Source organism: Plecotus auritus (assembly GCF_963455305.1).
Source record: "Plecotus auritus genome assembly, chromosome: 2".
Classification (NCBI taxonomy): Eukaryota; Metazoa; Chordata; class Mammalia; order Chiroptera; family Vespertilionidae; genus Plecotus; species Plecotus auritus.
This window is the reverse complement of record NC_137771.1, coordinates 96738218-96755679: the sequence shown is the minus strand read 5'-3', so window position 1 is coordinate 96755679 and position 17462 is coordinate 96738218. Positions and strand designations below refer to the sequence as shown.

Here is a 17462-nt window from a genome sequence, read left to right as displayed (position 1 = left end):
GTCAATTTGCATATTATTCTTTTATTAGATAGGATAGAGGCCTGGTGCACGGGTGGGGGCTGGCTGGTTTGCCCTGAAGGGTGTCCCGGATCAGGTTGGGGGTTCCCTTGGGGTGTGGGGTGGCCTGGGTGAGGGGCCTGTGGTGGTTTGCAGGCCAGCCACGCCCCCGGCGACCCAAGCGGAGGACCTGGTATCTGGGGTTTATTTATCTTCTACAATTGAAACTTTGTAGCCTTGAGTGGAGGCCTGGGCCGGCCAGGGTGTGGGGGAAGTTTGGCTTCCTCCATCGCCAGGGTCAACTAAAGCCTCCTGCTCTCTCTAGCTTCATGGCTGCAGCCATTTTTGTTGGGATTTATTTATCTTCTATAATTGAAACTTTGTAGCCTTGAGTGGAGGCCAAGGCAGGCCAGGGCTGTGGAAACTTGGCATCCTCCATCGCCGGGGGCAACTCAAGCCTCCTGCTCTCTCCAGCTCCATGGCTGCCGCCATTTTTGTTAGGATTTATTTACCTTCTATAATTGAAACTTTGTAGCCTTGAGTGGAGGCCTGGCCTGGGCCGGCCAGGGCAGGTGGAAAGCTTGGCTTCCTCCATTGCTGGGGAAAGCCAAGCCTCCTGCTCTCTCCATGGCCGCAGCCATCTTGGTTGGGTTAATTTGCATACTTGATCCTGATTGGCTGGTGGGCGTGGCTTGTGGGTGTAGTAGAGGTACGGTCAATTTGCATATCACTCTTTTATTAGATAGGATTCTCTTGCCCTAACTTCTGGACAAAAGAAATGTGGGTGTATGGATCCCAAGGATGCCACACAGCCACTTACTCTTCCTCTGCCCTTGACTCTCCACTGTTAACATGTAGATAAGGTGATACATCCTTACAAGCCCTTAAAGACATACAGGCAGTTCATTTCTTTTTTCCCCCAAAGAACAGTCTTGCTATAAATCCAAGTTTGGCTAATATTAAGTAGGAACAGAGAGAGGTTCAATAATTTTTATTTGAAGGGCTGGTACAACTTTCAGAAACATTAGTCCTCGGTGGCATGTTTGGTTACCTGCTGGATGACTCAGCCCTCTAGTCTCAGACAGTGACCAGCACTGCCTTGACCAGCTGCCACATGTCCCTGTCTAGGGATTAAAACTCCCAACCAGGAGCTGTGGTCACTCAACATCGCGGTTACACCAGGCGCTGTGACTCCTCAGAGGTGTGACAGAGGAAGATGGGTGGTGGAGGACAAATGCTTCAGTACTTTTTGCTGATACATTTATTCCTTTGTTTTTCACAGCTTGTCTGCAGGGTTAGCAGTGTGTTTCCAGTGAATACAAACATGGGTGAAACCTCAATCGCTCTGATATCCCAGCCTGAACCTGGATACAACTGAAATTCTTCTGAAGCTCTTTAAAAATATAGACAATAATTTGTCAAAGGTGTTTGGAAATTGTGACTCACTTCCTTGGTGGAAAAACCATCAGTAGGGTTGGTCCCACCAGAAGAATGGGATTATGGTTCCAGGGCTGGCTGCTAGTAGGAAGGCCCAGGCATCTGAAGTTGTGGGGCACAGAGGTGGGGCGGAGAGAGAGAGAGAGACCTATAGATGATCATAACCAAGCATGCATTCGTGAAACCGTCCCTCCCCAGAGGAAGTGAAGCACAAGATCATTGAAGTCATGCATATTGGACAGTGGCAATATCTATTCTAATAATTCTACAGCTCAGCAATCTTCACTTTATTCATTCCTCAGTTCAATAACTCGCTACATGGAGCTGTCTGGTTCAGGTGATTTTTAAAAATGGACAGCACAGCTTTGATGCTTAATAACCCTGTAGAATAAAATATGTTCCAAGGAATATTAGTTCAGAAAAACACCACATTATAGAAATAGATACAACAGTGAGGAGGAAAAACTCACCTCATCCCAACACATTAGAAATTACTCAGCCACTTCAGTGAGAGTCTAAGGCAGTGGTTCTCAACCTTTCTAATGCCGCGACCCTTTAATACAGTTCCTCATGTTGTGGTGACCCCCAACCATAAAATTATTTTCGTTGCTACTTCATAACTGTAATTTCGCTACTGTTATGAATCGTAATGTAAATATCTGTGTTTTCCGATGGTCTTAGGCTCTACAGCAGCGGTTCTCAACCTGTGGGTCGCGACCTGTAGAGCCTAAGACCATCGGAAAACACAGATATTACATTACGATTCATTAACAGTAGCAAAATTACAGTTATGAAGTAGCAACAAAAATAATTTTATGGTTGGGGGTCACCACAACATGAGGAACTGTATTAAAGGGTCGGGGCATTAGAAAGGTTGAGAACCACAGCTCTAAGGCTATGCGTGCAATGTGAGAAAGAGAACATCGCCCCACCCAGGGCAAAATGGAGAGTTTTCTGAGTCTATTTACCAGTTAAGACTTGGCTTCTAATTTTGTAAAGTAATCAGTAACTTAGTCACCTGTGAAATTTATGGTCACTCCTTGATTATATACAAAGCTATCTGGGTATAAGGAGGGTTATTATGAGAATATGAAGCTTTAAGAAAAGTTCTCAAGAAAATTATTTATTGTTATTAGGCAATAAATAAGGAAGGAAGGAAGGAAGGAAGGAAGGAAGGAAGGAAGGAAGGAAGGAAGGAAGGAAGGAAGATGTTCACTTGCCCACAGTAACTGGGTACAGTCTCTTGCAACAAAAAGCAGTGCTCATTATTTCAAATGGGGGGTGGAGGGTAGTTTAATGGTAGAGAAGGGGAAGACATAGATCAAATGAGAAGAAAAACTAAAAGTATTCATGTTTCAAAAAATATTTCTCTCCCAAGGATTTATTAGATGCAACATCAAATCAGATTAAAAAGCAATAATCTCCCACTGGCCTCTGTTGAAAGACACATCTTAAACAATGCTGTGTTACACTGTCCATAATGTTATGATCTGAGCTGGAAAAAGAAAAACCATGTCTGCCCTGATTGAAACATGCCTCTTTCTTTAGTCTTTGATAAGACTTTTATTTTCATAAATAATTAAGTGATTAGTTCCTCTTTCCTGGGTCTGTAGTTCCCTGCTCCTTGCCCAGCTAAGATTTTCTACCCTTTTTTGTTGTTGTTGCTCAGAGGCAAATGGATACAATTAAGCTACTGATGTAGCCCAAGTGCATTTCCTTATTTCAGAGTCTCCAGGTGGCCCCAGAGGCAGGCAGGAAACAGACTGCAGCCCTGCACACACCCTCTCAGTTCCCTTGTTCTCTCTGGCTCTCGACAGTGTGCACTCTGCCTCCATGTAAAGGCTCCTGGGGAAGATGCCAATAATCTCCACTTTATGTCCTAGACAGCAACCACGTGCTCCTATGTTGACTTGAAGGAAACAAAAGTTTAAAGGAGAGAGTATGTAACTGGAATGTACCTTTGAAAAATTCCAAAGCATGAGAAATCTTTGCATATAAAGCAGAAAACTTTCCTAAGTCAGCAGCATTTCTTAAAACTCAGGGTCCACCCACACCGCAGGCTACACAAGAAAAAGGAATCTGCAAAAATCACTACTTTCCCAGTGTGCATTGCCAAGCACCTGCAAGAATGAAAAAAGGAATGACATCCAGTTCTCTCTGAGGAAGTGCAGGCCTTCCCAGCACACCCAGTGAGATGAAAACCACATGGTGAAGGAGTAGAAAAAGTCCGGACTATTAAAAATGTATTTTCCAAACAATCAATGCCTAAAAGTTTAAAACTTCTCTTTAGAGTCAAGAAATACTTCAACCCTGTGACAGAGATTATCAATAATTTCCTTTAAGCAAAATAAATTCTTAAACATTAACTAAGCCCATAGACTACTCGTGTGTAAAATGCTAGCAAGCACACTGATCTGGAAATTCAGTCATCTGCCCTATTGACTGGGAGCTTATCTCTTAACTTCTCGTCACCATCAGTGTCTTGATCTAGGATTGACAGAGACAGGCTGCCCCAGGCCAGCGAGCACCACATCCTTCCCCAATCCTGCCTGCCCATCACAACTTTATGGCCTCTCTTTGATTCTCCCCTGCCAAGCTTAGCTCTTCTGCCATCTCTCAATCATTGGCCCCTTATTTATATTGCTTAAATATTATCTCAGTGAACTCCCAAGTAATTATTTATGTCCTTTTGCTTTATTTTAATTTTGCTATACCAGATATTGTATTATCTCAGTCAGTGGGCCACTGGTTGATGCTTGGAATTTTGTTCATTGCTATGGTATTTATCATGACGTTTCATTTGTAATTCCAATCTAAGAAAACAATAACTATTTATTCCCTGCTTTATTTCAGAAAAAAAAATTTAAGACTGCTTATACAAATACATACAATAAAATAACACTTATATTTTAAAGACAGGAAATTGGACAAAGGAGAAATTACAGTAGGAAAGTTTAGATGAAATTAGGAGGCCTGATTTAAAGCTTAGCCTATCAGGCCCACTCACATTCGAGATCAGACTCCGAGCTTTCTAAGCTTCCTAGCAGTCAAAGGGAAGAGAGACTCGCTTACATTGGTAGCTGAAATAGCAGAGCCTGCTGGTCAAATCTGTCCCACCACTTATTTCTGCAAATAAAGTTTTATTGGAATACAGCCACACCTGATCACTTACATGTTATTTATGGCTGCATTCATGTTACAATAGCAGAGCTGAGTAGTTGTAACAGAGACCTGCAAAGCCTAAAATAGTTACTAATTGGCTTTTTACAGAAACAAAGTTTGCAGGTGCCTGCAGATGATTCTATGCCTATGAGACAAAAGCACAGCAATTTCCAAGGGTAAGCACATTCTTTGTATGGTTCTGAAAGGAAAGAGAACTTCCTACTATAAAGAGCTTACTATGTAATCTCCTGAAGAAAAAAAACACACAGGAAAAAAACAGCCTTAACTTCATTTTTACAGTAAATATAGCAACAACTTTCACAGAGCCAATGGCATGCTATCACAACACAAGTCAGTAAAACGATTCTATGTGAGGCTGAAACAATGTAGTTCAGGGGGAATGCTCTTCTGGTCTGGCTTAGTTCAGGGAGGATGTGTGCAGAAGGTGAGTGTCATCAGGTCCAGGCAGCCCTTCCCACCCTTCTTCCTTCCCCCAGGCACACGTGGCTAATGGATCAAGGTGTTCTCTCCAGCTCCCTGAGCTCCCGGGCTCCCTAGCAATCTCAATCTATCATGAGCAGTTGGCATGTAAGATAAAACCGATATGTCATCTTTGCTTGATATTCTCTCAAGTCTGATACATACTCGTGTGGTAGGCTGATGTTACACTCTCTGCAAAGTTTCTGAAGCACAGCTATTCTAGTTTGTCAACATGCCCAGCTGTCCCCTTCAATGGCCATCCTCAAGGAAGGCCTGGCTTCCTGTGAGAGCCAGGAGCCTCACAAACCTGCACAGATGCAGCTCAAATGAGTGTCTGAGAGCAGGGCCTGGAATCTCCTCAAGAAAAGGGTGGGGAGCCTGGCCTGTGTGGCTCAGTGGTTGCATGTCAACCCAGGAACCAAGAGGTCATGGTCATGGTTCGATTCCTGGTCAGGGCACATGCCTGGGTTGCAGGCTGGATCCCAAGTAGGGGGCACGCAGGAGAAAGCCAATTGATGATGTTTCTCTCTCGTCGACATTTTTATCTCTCTATCCCTCTCCCTTCCCTTGTCTCTAAAAAAAATCAATAAAAACATTTTTTTAAAAAAGGTGAGGAAGCTGCTCCTCTGCACAGACCGATGGGTGGGCAGGGCCAGAGAACAGCACAGGAATTTCACCGGGAAATGTTCAAGCCCAATACTCATGCTGTTCAAAGAAACAAAACCTCCAAACAGCCATGACCGTGACCCACTGACCTTGAACACATATATTCCTAAAGAACCCACTAAGAAGCAAGGGTTCCAAAATAAATGCAAATGAACTGGCAACATTTCAGTGTTGGGAGATGACAAAACTGCTGACTGTGGATTCAGAGAATATACCTGTAGCCTTCCTCTATGCCCATTTATTCTCTGTGACTCTAACACTATGTTACAAATTGATTATATTTCTATCCTATATAATAAAAGCCTAATATGCTAAGTGTCTGGTTGTCCATTCAACCAATCAAATTGTAATATGCTAATGATATGCTAAGGCCACTCAACTGCTCGCTATGATGTGCACTGACCACCAGGAGGCAGACAGTCAACCGGTTGACCAGTTGCCATGGCATGCACTGACCACCAGGGGGCAGACAGTCATCCGGTTCACTGGTCACTATGATGTGCACTGACCACCAGGGGGCAGATGCTCCTACCAGTAGGTTAGCTTGCTGCTGGGGTTTGGCCAATCGGGACTGAGTGAGATGGGCTGGACACACCCTGGAGCCCTCCCACGGTCCCCCATTGGCTGACCAACCTCCTGTGTCCCTCCCTGGCCCAGATTATGCACCAGTGGGGTCCCTCGGCCTGGCCTGCACCCTCTTGCAATCTGGAACCCCTCGGGGGATGTCGGAGAGCCAGTTTTAGCCTGATCCCACAGGCCGGTTTCAGCCAACCCCATCCTATATAATAAAAGGCTAATATGCAAATCGACTGAACGGCGGAACCACTGGTTGCTATGATGTGCACTGACCACCTGGGGGCATACGCTCAACACAGGAGCTGACGCACACTGACCATCTGCCGCAGCGCTAGGGATGTCTGAATGATGGCTTAGGCCTGCTGCCCTGGGGGGAGGAGGGGAGGGGGAGACAGTCCTAAGACATCATTCAGACATTCCCTGAGGGCTCCTGGACTATGAGAGGGTGCAAGCCGGGCTGAGGGACCCAACCCTCCCTCCCCCCAAAGTACACAAATTTCATGCACCGGGCCTCTAGTTCTAGATAATAGAGGGCTAAAAATTCAAGTAACCTGAAAAAATTGTCTAGTTTTAATAAGCGCACTTAAGAGAAGCAGGACTATTCTTATTTGACTTCACTGGAAAATGCTACTTAATCTATAACTGACTCCTGCCCATGTTGTTAAAGGGAAAGAAAAAGACAAAACATATTATAAATCATTTTACATTATTCCTAACAGTTCTTTCCACCAGGTGATTAGAAAGCATAAAACTAGAAAATAAGTAAAAACATTTATGCCTAAAACCTTCCTCCTTTGTAGGAGTTTGTGGCTATGTTCTAGAAAACACCAACTTCAAAGAAGTAAAACACAACCAGATTGGATGGAGGAGTTAATATGTCCAACAATCATGAGGAATTAATGGAGGAAAATTTTTCTTCACCCTAAAAAGAACAAATACTAACAAATACTGTCATTTACTCTTCTAGTACCAATGCATGGGATTTGAGTCCAGAACACTTAAAGCCATATCCAGGCACATGAGAATGTGGATAATTCGAACTCTGCACAGCCTTACAGAAAAAAAAAGTAAGAAATATTCTTTTAAAAAAATTTTTTAAGAGAGAGAAAGGGGGAGAGAGAGAGAGAAACATTAATTTGTTGTTCCACTTACTTATGTATCCATTGCTTGCTTCCTGTATGTGCCCTGACAGGGGCTCAAACCCACAACCTTGGTGTAATGGGACGATGCTCTAACCCACTGAGCTACCCAGCCAGGGCTGGAAGAAAAACTCTTAAAGAGGCAATGAAGACACTGAGGCCAGAACAAAGGGTAGCAGTGGTGGGTATATTTTTCTGGAACCAAGCACAGGGATGCCTAATGATGTCCTGAACTTGAAAGTGCACAGAACATTAACACAGAAAATTCTAGAAGAAAGCAAAACCCCCTCCACACCAGCTGTGGGCTGATTCCTGCTTCTCCAAGCAGTTACATAGCCCTCATGTCCTTTGATGTGTCCTGAGCCCATGCCCGAGACCAGGACAGACTGGGTGTTGGATGACATTACCTGGGAAAGCTTCTTCACAGCAGTTGAGGCCATTCAAGTTTGTGCTTCTGAAAGACTACCATCCCAAACCACCAGCACAGAGAGCCCCTTCCCAGAACCACATAGGTGCCATAAACACTTCGCCAATTTCTTCAAGACTGGTTGGGAAGGCTCCTACTTACGTAATGCATACAAGGTGAGGATGATTCCAGCCAGGCAGAATCCTTCGAAGAACCTGAGTGTGCTGAACATCGTCACATTCACGGACAGGGCCACGGTCAGGCCAAAGATCAGAATGAAGATGATGGAACAGAGCAGCACAGGCCGCCGGCCGACCCTGTGCACAGAGAGGAAATGGTAGGAGTCATCATTACACAGGGCCGTGATGCCAGCCTCGAAAACCCAGCAGATGCTCAATAGATGCTGAATGAGTACAGGACTAAAAGTCTTCCTACTGTCCAGACCCACTATGGCATATCTAGGGATAGAGAGGCCCTTGGAGGAATGTAGCCCAACCCCCTCATTGTGTAGAAAAAGGGGCATAAATTGAACAGCTACTGCATAATAGAATTGAAACAGGAACCCAAATCCTATTGGTAAGTCTATTTTTGAGTATATAGGAGGATAATTCAAGGCAAGAGTAACGAAATCAGTAACAACTCCCCAAATGTAAACCTTGAAACACCCAGCATAAAATGTCCTGAGAAATCACTGACCTTTGGAACTGGCACCAAAGTCAACAGACACTGAGTGAAGTGGCTTCATCTCCTTAGTCAGGGGTGGTAACTAGTCAGGTGCCTGACCTCACACAGCCTACTAGGGCCATGCCAGCTGCTGGTGTGTTTCAACTGTATGATGAGAAGTTATTTTTAAACTAAACTTAGAATAAACTAAGATAGTTTGGACTTTAAATAACGGGTGTGAACCTGAAAGTGAAGCCCACCAGGCAGCAAGGGGTGGAAGGAGCCCAGGCACCGTGTTTCAGAAAACAATTAGACTGGCAGATTACAGAGCCATGCAAGATCGGCTACTACTAGGGTGTGATGTGCTCCTAGGTGTGGCTGAGATCCGCAGGGGGGTAGGGGGTCTATGGGAATGGAAGGTAACCAGTTCTTCACCCCTCTCTTCCTTGCCTTCCAGATTTTCCTTCATCTATTTACTAGGGAGGAAAAAAAATCACACAAATTAATATAACCCAGCCAGCTTGAACTAGAAGAATAGCTCACAGAGAAAGTGGAGAGAAATTCTATTTGCCAGAGGAAGAAAACCAAGCCTGGCAGCCCAAACACCTGGAGAGTAGCTAATGCCTTGAATTAGCCTATACGTGCTTATGAAAAGGCATCTACATAAAAGTAGAATGCCCAGAAAAGGCAAATAGAGAGAAACAGAGAGTAGATTCGCGATTGCCTAGGGCTGGGGGTGAGAATGAGGAATGAATGTGGATGAGCAGGTGACTCCTGTTTAAGGTGGTGGAAATGTTTCAGAGTGTAGCGATGATTGTATAATTCTGTAAATATACTAAAACCCACTGGATTGTGTACTTAAAATGGGTGAGCTTTATGATATGTAAATTATCTCTCAATAAAGCTGTTAAAGCAACAAGCAATGCTCAGTAACACATGGCTTTGCTCTATGAAGGAGATGAATATAATTTCCAGAAAATTTGGAGGGGAGGGGTGCTATAGGACACAATTTCATTCAGAATTTTTTAGGCTTCTAACATTCCTCATAGTCACTTCAGTTTAGTGAAATTAGGCTGAGCTATGAGATCAATGACAATGTTTTGATACTTTAGAAGAGATCCTCGATCTTTTTCTTACTTGTATAAACTATTTATCTCTCCCTTCAAAATGATTGCTAAGTCAGTGAATAAAATTACCATTAGGAACTATGGGGCACATATGATCTTCACAGTCAGAGCCCTTGGTCTTTTATCCAGGCCCACCACTTATAAACTACATACATGGTCATGAGAAAGACCACACTTGTCCGAACTAGCCTCCTGTTTCCTTAGGAACAGCCAGTCAGTGCCAACCTAATGGGCTTGTTGTCAGGGATAAGTAAGTACAAGTGATCTAGCAAATGGTCAACAAGCGTCAATCAGAACCCCTGGAGTTTTAGTGTGGACTGGCTTCCCCGGGCAGAACCCCATGCAGGATGAGGAATAAAACCACACCCCTAGATTGATAATGCAGAGACACGGAGGGCTTTATCAGCGAGGCCCTGTGCTGAGTAGAATAATGACCCCCAAGGATGTCCACACCCTAAACACTGGAGCCTGGGAATATGTTACCTTTCCTGGCAAAGGGGCTCTGCCAGGGCTGAGCCAGGAGCTAGAGGGCAAGAGGTAAGGGCTCCTGGGGTGAGAAATGCAAATGTCTAGCAAAAGAACTAGCCATGGGGGGAGGGGTGTCATCTGGCCGTGCCACTGCCAGGGCTGTCCCCTCAAACATCTAAACTAGCACATCCTGAAACAAGTGATGTGTGTCCCCAAATAAAACATGTGCAGAGAACAGTAACTTCTTAAAGGACAAAGTGCACCACTTAATATTTTATGTGCTGACTGCAGTCTTAGAGAGCTCACGCCGGCTCGGACAACTTCCTCACATGCCGTGACTCGGGCCAGCTGTGAATCTGTAGTTCCCCCTAAACGTGTCCGTTTCCTTTTCAGCGAGGCTCTCACAGGGAGCACAGTGCCAAAAATAAATAACTAAGGGTGGAAAACACCAAACTTTCCAAGTGCAACTGAGGCCCACTCAAATGCTCAAAGAGCCACAGCACAGAGCACTCCCTGTCTCTCCATCACCCACGGCACCCCACCCACCCCCGTGCCACGGCAAAGCGACTGCAGAGAAGTGAGTCTGCAACGTCGACTGGTTAATCCTGAAGGAGGACCCAAACGCTTCTGCTTTTTGTCCCCAGGCCTAGTGTGTGATCAGGGAGGCCAAATAGCCTGTGCTTGTAAGAAGCAAGAATTCACAAAACCACCCCTAAGTAATTTAAACCCCGTTACACACTGAGATTAATACAGGCCCATATCTGCTTCACCTATAAATTCACTGAACAAGGAAACTAGAACCCAAGTCCAGTCTGCATTTCTTTAGAAAGAAGTGATGTGAATTATATTAGTGTATCTTCCTAACCCATTTTAATGCCCATTTGGGAAATAAAAGTCCTTGTGGTTAAAACATTGGAGTATCTTTTAGACCCATCCAGTTTACTCTGAAAACCTTTAAGTTCAAGTATTTGGTTAGGAAAAAGCCCCTGTGCTTGCCCCACCCTGCCAGCCCCCAGGGGCCTTGCACAGCTTTCCAGAGGCCTCTTCACTCGCAGCTTCTCTGTTACTGTCCCCGGGGAATGTGTCCTTAAGAAACATTTACAAATCACGATTAAGCAAATTCTGAACACACAGGAAATCACACATGTTAATGCCAGGAACTCTCAAATAGATGCTAGCTTTTAGAAAGAAATGTCCAGAACCTGAAAGTGGTATCAAAATGCCTTGGGGCTCCTGCTGGCCAGCTTTCTCAGCTAAACCGGCCCAAAGGGCTCCATGGGGAGGCACAGGCATAAGGAGTTTGCTCTATATCATTCTTATGTTACTGGGTCCAAGACGACCTTATTTCCCCACACACACAACAGTTCCTTGATAGATAAAGGAACGTTGAGGAGAACAGCTAGCCCATGCCTCTCTCCCTGAGCAGTCACATTACTTGAAACCCTGTCAACACTGGGCAGCTGCCACCCGACTCAGACATGTCACTGCTGCTGTTGCCCTTGTGACCGCAGGAGGCCTGAGATAAAGTGGCAGCACACTTGAGAAGAGGCAGGCTCTGAGCCATGGGACTGAGCCCCGAATCCTGCCTCTCCAACTTGAAAGCTGAGTGCACTGGGGGATTTTACTTAAACGTCTGGGCTTCTGTTTTCCCACTCTAAGACAGAGGTGATAACAGTAGCTTCCGAACAGGGTGATGTGACGATGGAATATTTTCACGTGTGGAAATACTTAGCACAGTGCCCGGCAACAGTCATCAGTCATCTCAGTTGCTAACACTGTTGCTATTATTATTATCATTCCCGTCTCTGCTACATCTCCCCCGCCCTCCTCACCAACCTCATCACTTCATTCTGAACCATGCACGCTGCTCCACCTCTTAGACCTCCTCACCCATCCAGGTAAAGCATATTCATTCTCACCTGGTCACTGCCCCGCCTCTGCCTGTGATGCCCATCTGTTATCCAAATGCTGCCGCTTCTCCAGGCCCAGCTCCCCATGGACCTCACAGAGGCATCTCCTGGCCAAGCCAACTTCAGGAGCTGTCCCTCTCTAAAACCTGTGGGACATTTTGAGGTGCGACCTGTTAAGTTCACTAGGTCCTCCTCTCCCCATTTTTTGATGAGTCTTATACATCCAAGCCATCGGGGCTCAACCCAGAAAGCCCTGAGCCTAAATCCTCCATCTCTTCCTATCTAAACACTGACTGTCAGTAGGAGAGAGGGCTGCAGGCTGCCGGCTGGTTTTGCCAGATTCTTGCAGCTAAAGAATTGCAGTGAATTTAAATTCTCACTTCACAAGGGTCTGCTATGGGCACTGGCAATTCTTTTCATTCTGAATTCTCCAGGTGATGGCTTCAGCTCCTGTTCCGGCACTAACATCGGGGCAGAGAAAAGACAGTGCCAGCCTCTAACACTGACCACTCCTCTTTAGCCAGCAAAGTCTTGCAGTGGCTTCCCAAGGTTTGTGTGTGGGCACGTTGGTACTCACCAGTCAGCAATGCATCCAGTTATTAGGTAGCCAAAGATTAATCCAACCAGTAAGGAGAACTTAGCGATATGGACCTTCCAGGCATTATCACACACAAGATCCCACTAGAGAGGGGCAAATAAAAAACAGATCAGAGAGAAGCATACACAGAGGCCAGTCCTAGTCAATCACAAGGGCAAACATACAGCGCCACGTCACGTATACCATTAGGAGGCCCCTGACAGCGCCACGTCACGTATACCATTAGGAGGCTCCTCAGTGTTTATGAAAATCCAACAATGAGAAGTACAATTTGCCCACAGCAGGCAGTGTAATGTTTTAGGCTGAGGCAGATTATGAAGGCCTGCAGGAATTACCCCCGTGACACCTGGGGATGTGTGCTCCTTCTGTTCCAGGTACCTGGGGAAGGTCACCCGAAGGCAGGAAGCAGCTGAGGAGGCCACGTTCCTGGCCACCAGCACCTGTGAGTGTCACAGGGCCTGGCAGGCGGGAAGGCCCTGCCAACTTTTTACACCAGGTATCATAATGACATGAGGAAATTAAAAGCAATTTTTGTGTTTTTATCCCCCCAAACTTCATAAGTAGTCAAAAATAAAGAGGGCTAATAGCAGGTGTTGAAATATCAATTTTAAGCATTCCTATTATTTTGCTTGTAAACATCCCGTGTTTTCCCATATTCCACTCTAAAGCTATCTGCTTCACCTGGAGAGAAAGCTGATCAATCAGTAAATGCAACATCTAGACTATTTTTGAAACTATGTGTTATTATTTAATAAACAAACAAAATAATCCTCCGATTGTCTTTTCTCCTTTCGCAGACACAGGAGAGAAGCCCATGTTTATTCCCTGGAAGTGGCGTGTGTCCCAGGGGAGCACCCGTGAGAACACAGCACTGGATCCACAGCCATCTGCGTGGGGATCAAGGGGCAAATGGAGAGTCTCTGCTGGTGGCACCACCCCTGTCACCTGCAGCGGCACTGACGCCCTCCGTCTTGTGGAAAGAAGTGGCTAAAGCTTCCAGCCCTGGGAAGCATTAGTCACTCAGGTCAGTGGAGAGGGGGAGTGAAGCAGGAAGCTGGAGAGGTGCAGGATGGGTAAGGCCGTGGGGACTGTCAGAACAGAGGGAGTTCTGGAAGCAAAAACAGGATTCGTGAAGGTGGCATGGGCCGTGTGGAAGGCTGGGCTGAGATCTGATCTTAGCTCTGCTTTCTTCAATATCTCCCCCTTGTCTATCTGTCTTGAGACCTAGAGTATAATGTAGGGGATCCTTAAAGGGCATGGTAAGCTCAGGTCAACTTCTGGAAAACCTGATGGAGCCCCCAGGAGTCCTCAGCTGTGGGTCTCAACTTCAGTGGGCTTCAGGAAAAGCTGAACTTCGGCATCAGACTCTGCGGAGAAAGGCACCTGGTCCAGACAGAGCAGGAAGGCAGGCGCCTGTCACGGTGTACCTGAACCCTTTGGGACTCACACTTGCTCACTGATGTCCCCAAGGTATGGCCGACTTTCCAGAGACCTTAGGAAAGTGACTAACTCCTCTACCATCGGCTTCCAGAGCAATGGCCAACACCAGGCTCAGGAAGAAAGGGAATGCTGGCACAGACTGACAGATAGTGGATAACTGAGGAGTGGGGCACCGCTGGGCGCACAGAATCTTGTCATTTGGAATTCAAATACAGGACTTCTTTAGGTGGGTAACTTCCTCCCACATCTCTCCCAGTGGTCCTCAAAGGTGGTGAGACCAGCAGCATCAGCACCACCTGGGAATGCGACAGAGATGCGAATTCTTGAGTGAGAACTTCCAGAGTGAAGTAAGTGGTAGACCCCTGAGTGAGAACTTCCAGAGTGAAGTAAGTGGTAGCCTTCCAGGTGATTCTGACACCTGCTCAGGTCTGATCACCAGCGGCCCTGCCTTGCCATTTCCTGCCACTCTGAAGCCAAAGACTGAGCTTTGCAGACTTGGCTGGGTTCAGCAGCAGCATGCAGCCGGACCCTGGGTGAATCTGCACAGTACACTGGTTATTGTTTTGTGCTGCAAATGCAGAATTGTGAAAATAGACTATGAGTTAAGTGGGCTTTTGATGGCACATCTGGAGAACCAACATTCATGTGTATATTACTTCTAGGAGAAAACAGATTTTTAATAATCAACACCTTCTGGAATGCAGGCTCTGCCTACACTGTGAGTTGTAGCACCCTAACTACCAGTGTGTGGAGAGTCTGCTTCCCAGTTGGGTTTACACACTGAGGCCATCTGAGTTGGTTTCTCTCCTCGCTGCCCAGCCCAGGAACCTGCCCACAAAGTCTTCCAGAGTAAGAGCTATACCTATCAGCACAGCTGGCTAACCTGGGAGAGGAGGTGCTACAACACCTGTAATCACAATATCCCAATCACACCACACCTGCCTGTGCCTCAGCCTGGCACATTCTTGGCAGAATAGGGGCACACCTGGTCCCAGATGGCTCCTGAGGAGGGAGGGCACCAGCTGCTGGCTCTGTGGCAGGGACTCACGGGCTCAGGTCTCCACCCAGCAGATGAGTTTACTTGAGGTTAAGGGATAGATACAAATAAGCACATCACGCTTATATTAGATGCCAGGAAGCCAGAGGTTTTATAATAGCATCAGGGAGGTGGGGGAAATGGCCAACACTGCAGTGAACGCAGCCATCTGAATAACAACTCTACCTGACTGGCCGTGGGCAGCCAAGACCCAATTTAGGTGCTACCAAATCAGAGGTTCGCCGGCCTCCTCAGTGCATCTTAATCAATGGACAACGCTGAAGTGGGAAACGAAAACGCTGAGAGAGACAGGCACTTACACAGTTGGCAGGGAAAGCCTTGCTAGAGGAGTTCTCAGGCACCTGCTCTAGGTCTGGGGGCGGGGCTGGGAATCCAGACCGGCACGTGATAGGTGCATTAACCCCTCAGTCAGGCACACAAGTAGGCGGCATATCTGAGTCAAGAAGCAAACTCACTGCAGGCCCAACAGGTTCCCCAAGGTGAGGTTCCTCATGCCTGGGGCTCTGCCCATCACAACACCCTGAAAGCCTGCAGGGCCACCCCAGGCACATTCCACAGCCTGAGAGAGGGGCTGGAGACAACATCTCCTGTTTGACTTCTACTTCTGTACTTACAAAAATGTACTGAGAAAAGAAAATATACTTAGACATATTATCTTCAAAGGAATCTCAGAAGTATGAGGAAGCCTTGAGATGAACTTGCTCTCAAAATTTGTTTGCTCCACTATGGCAATTGATCATTTCATAAGCAAAGACTAAGGGATGTTAAAACATCTAAAACGTGCAAAAAACAGGACTCAGTGCAACTAGTTTGGTCTCTGACATTACCCATCTCCTCCCTCTTCTCATCCCCTACCCTCCCCCACAACACTCAGTCACGGCTTGCAGGGACTCTCCCTTTCCCACACTCCTGCACCAGAACAGTCTGCTTCATGGGAAAGGTAAGGGTTCACTCACCTTTCTCCAGGTGTGGGCTGGGAGGCTAAAAAAAACCAAAAAAACAAAAACAAAAAAAAACAACAACATACCACTTCCAGACTCCCTTACAGCTAAGGTTTTAAATGTGATGTAGGTTCTGCCAATCAGCTGCACAACCCAAAATAACTTTCAGTGCACAACCTAGTTCTAATTTTTGGGATGACTTGAATTAGGAAGCGTGTGAAGCAGGGAATAAGTGGGACATCCATTCTGCTGTTCAGATCTGGCAGGAGGACTTGGTTTAGAGGTGGCTGAGGTATGACCTTGGAGCCAGAGTTAAACAGTGGTCCCCGGGTCCCCAGCCTCCTGACTGTGACTCAGTTTCCCAGGCAGGCCAGTCTAGGGAGCTGTCCTAAGAGTCCTTCCAGAGGCCCCGCCTTCAGCTGCTCCTGCAGTTTACTGAGCACGATTTCTCTGTGTTCAATCCTATCTCCTTCAATGCCCAGTGTGGTGTCTGTTATCTGCAAATTGAATCCTACTCCCTAATTAAATTTCCTTGGGATGGGGTTTGCAGAACTGGATGTCACCATCCCCTCTTCCTGAACTAATACCAGAGTCTCCATGCATTAACTCTGGCCTTTCTCTAATCCATTCCCTGCAGAACAATGAAAATAGTCCTCTAATTAGGCACGTTAACACTTCATCAACAGTTCTAACAAGATCATAAAATCATTCAAGTCTCAGCCCCATTTCATAATCATGGGCTTGCTTTCTTTGCCATTGTTCAAAGACCAGGGATGTCTATGGTGATGCCACATGAGGCTTGTGAGCCAAGACTGCATAGTGAGAAAATTAACCCTAAAGGCGTTCTCATATTTAGTTGCACATGTCCCATTAAAAAAATTAAAAAGGCAGAGGTTACAGATAATCTGGTAGATTTTTCTTTACCCATATATTTTTAAGGATGCGCTAAAGTAAATAAAATTTATCATTTTTCAAAGCAATAACCTAATGGCTTGACCTGCCAGAGTAGAGAAATATTCATCAAGAAAACTAACGAAAATTCTAATGAAGATGGAAAATAAATGGGAGATTAGAAAAACAACCTTATTTTCAGCAATAATGAATACTATGATAAACTAAATTGTAAGAACAAGAACATAAAAACAGAGAACAAAAGAAAAAGAATATAGCCCAGCCAGTGTGGCTCAGTAGTTGAGTGTCAACCTATGAACCAGGCGGTCATGGTTTGATTCCTGGTCAGGGCACATGCCCAGGTTGTGGGCTCAATCCCCAGTGGGGGGCAAGCAGAAGGCAGCTGATCAATGATTCTCTCTCATCACTGATGTTTCTATCTTCCTCTCCTTCTCCTTTCCTCTCTGAAATCAATAAAAATATTTTTTTTTTTAAAAAAGAAGA

At 45.8% G+C, this 17462-nt stretch overlaps 1 protein-coding gene across 6 annotated transcripts in view; it reads right to left on the bottom strand.

Moving 5' to 3' along the window:
- The window catches only part of SLC22A23 (solute carrier family 22 member 23), a gene marked incomplete at its 3' end in the record, with an annotated part of 186367 nt that overhangs the window by 132514 nt on the left and 36391 nt on the right, over positions 1 to 17462 (bottom strand). For 4 of the 6 annotated variants that reach the window (XR_013959859.1, XM_080654829.1, XM_080654830.1 and 1 more), the window contains exons 2-3: positions 12609 to 12712; positions 8026 to 8180 (exon numbers count right to left, since the gene is read on the bottom strand). Coding sequence is in view for 3 of the 6 variants with exons in the window: in XM_080654829.1 (XP_080510955.1) it covers positions 8026 to 8180; positions 12609 to 12712 (259 nt within the window). The remainder of the gene's footprint in view (positions 1 to 8025; positions 8181 to 12608; positions 12713 to 17462) is intronic. The other 2 variants (XR_013959858.1, XR_013959860.1) reach the window with 1 other exon arrangement.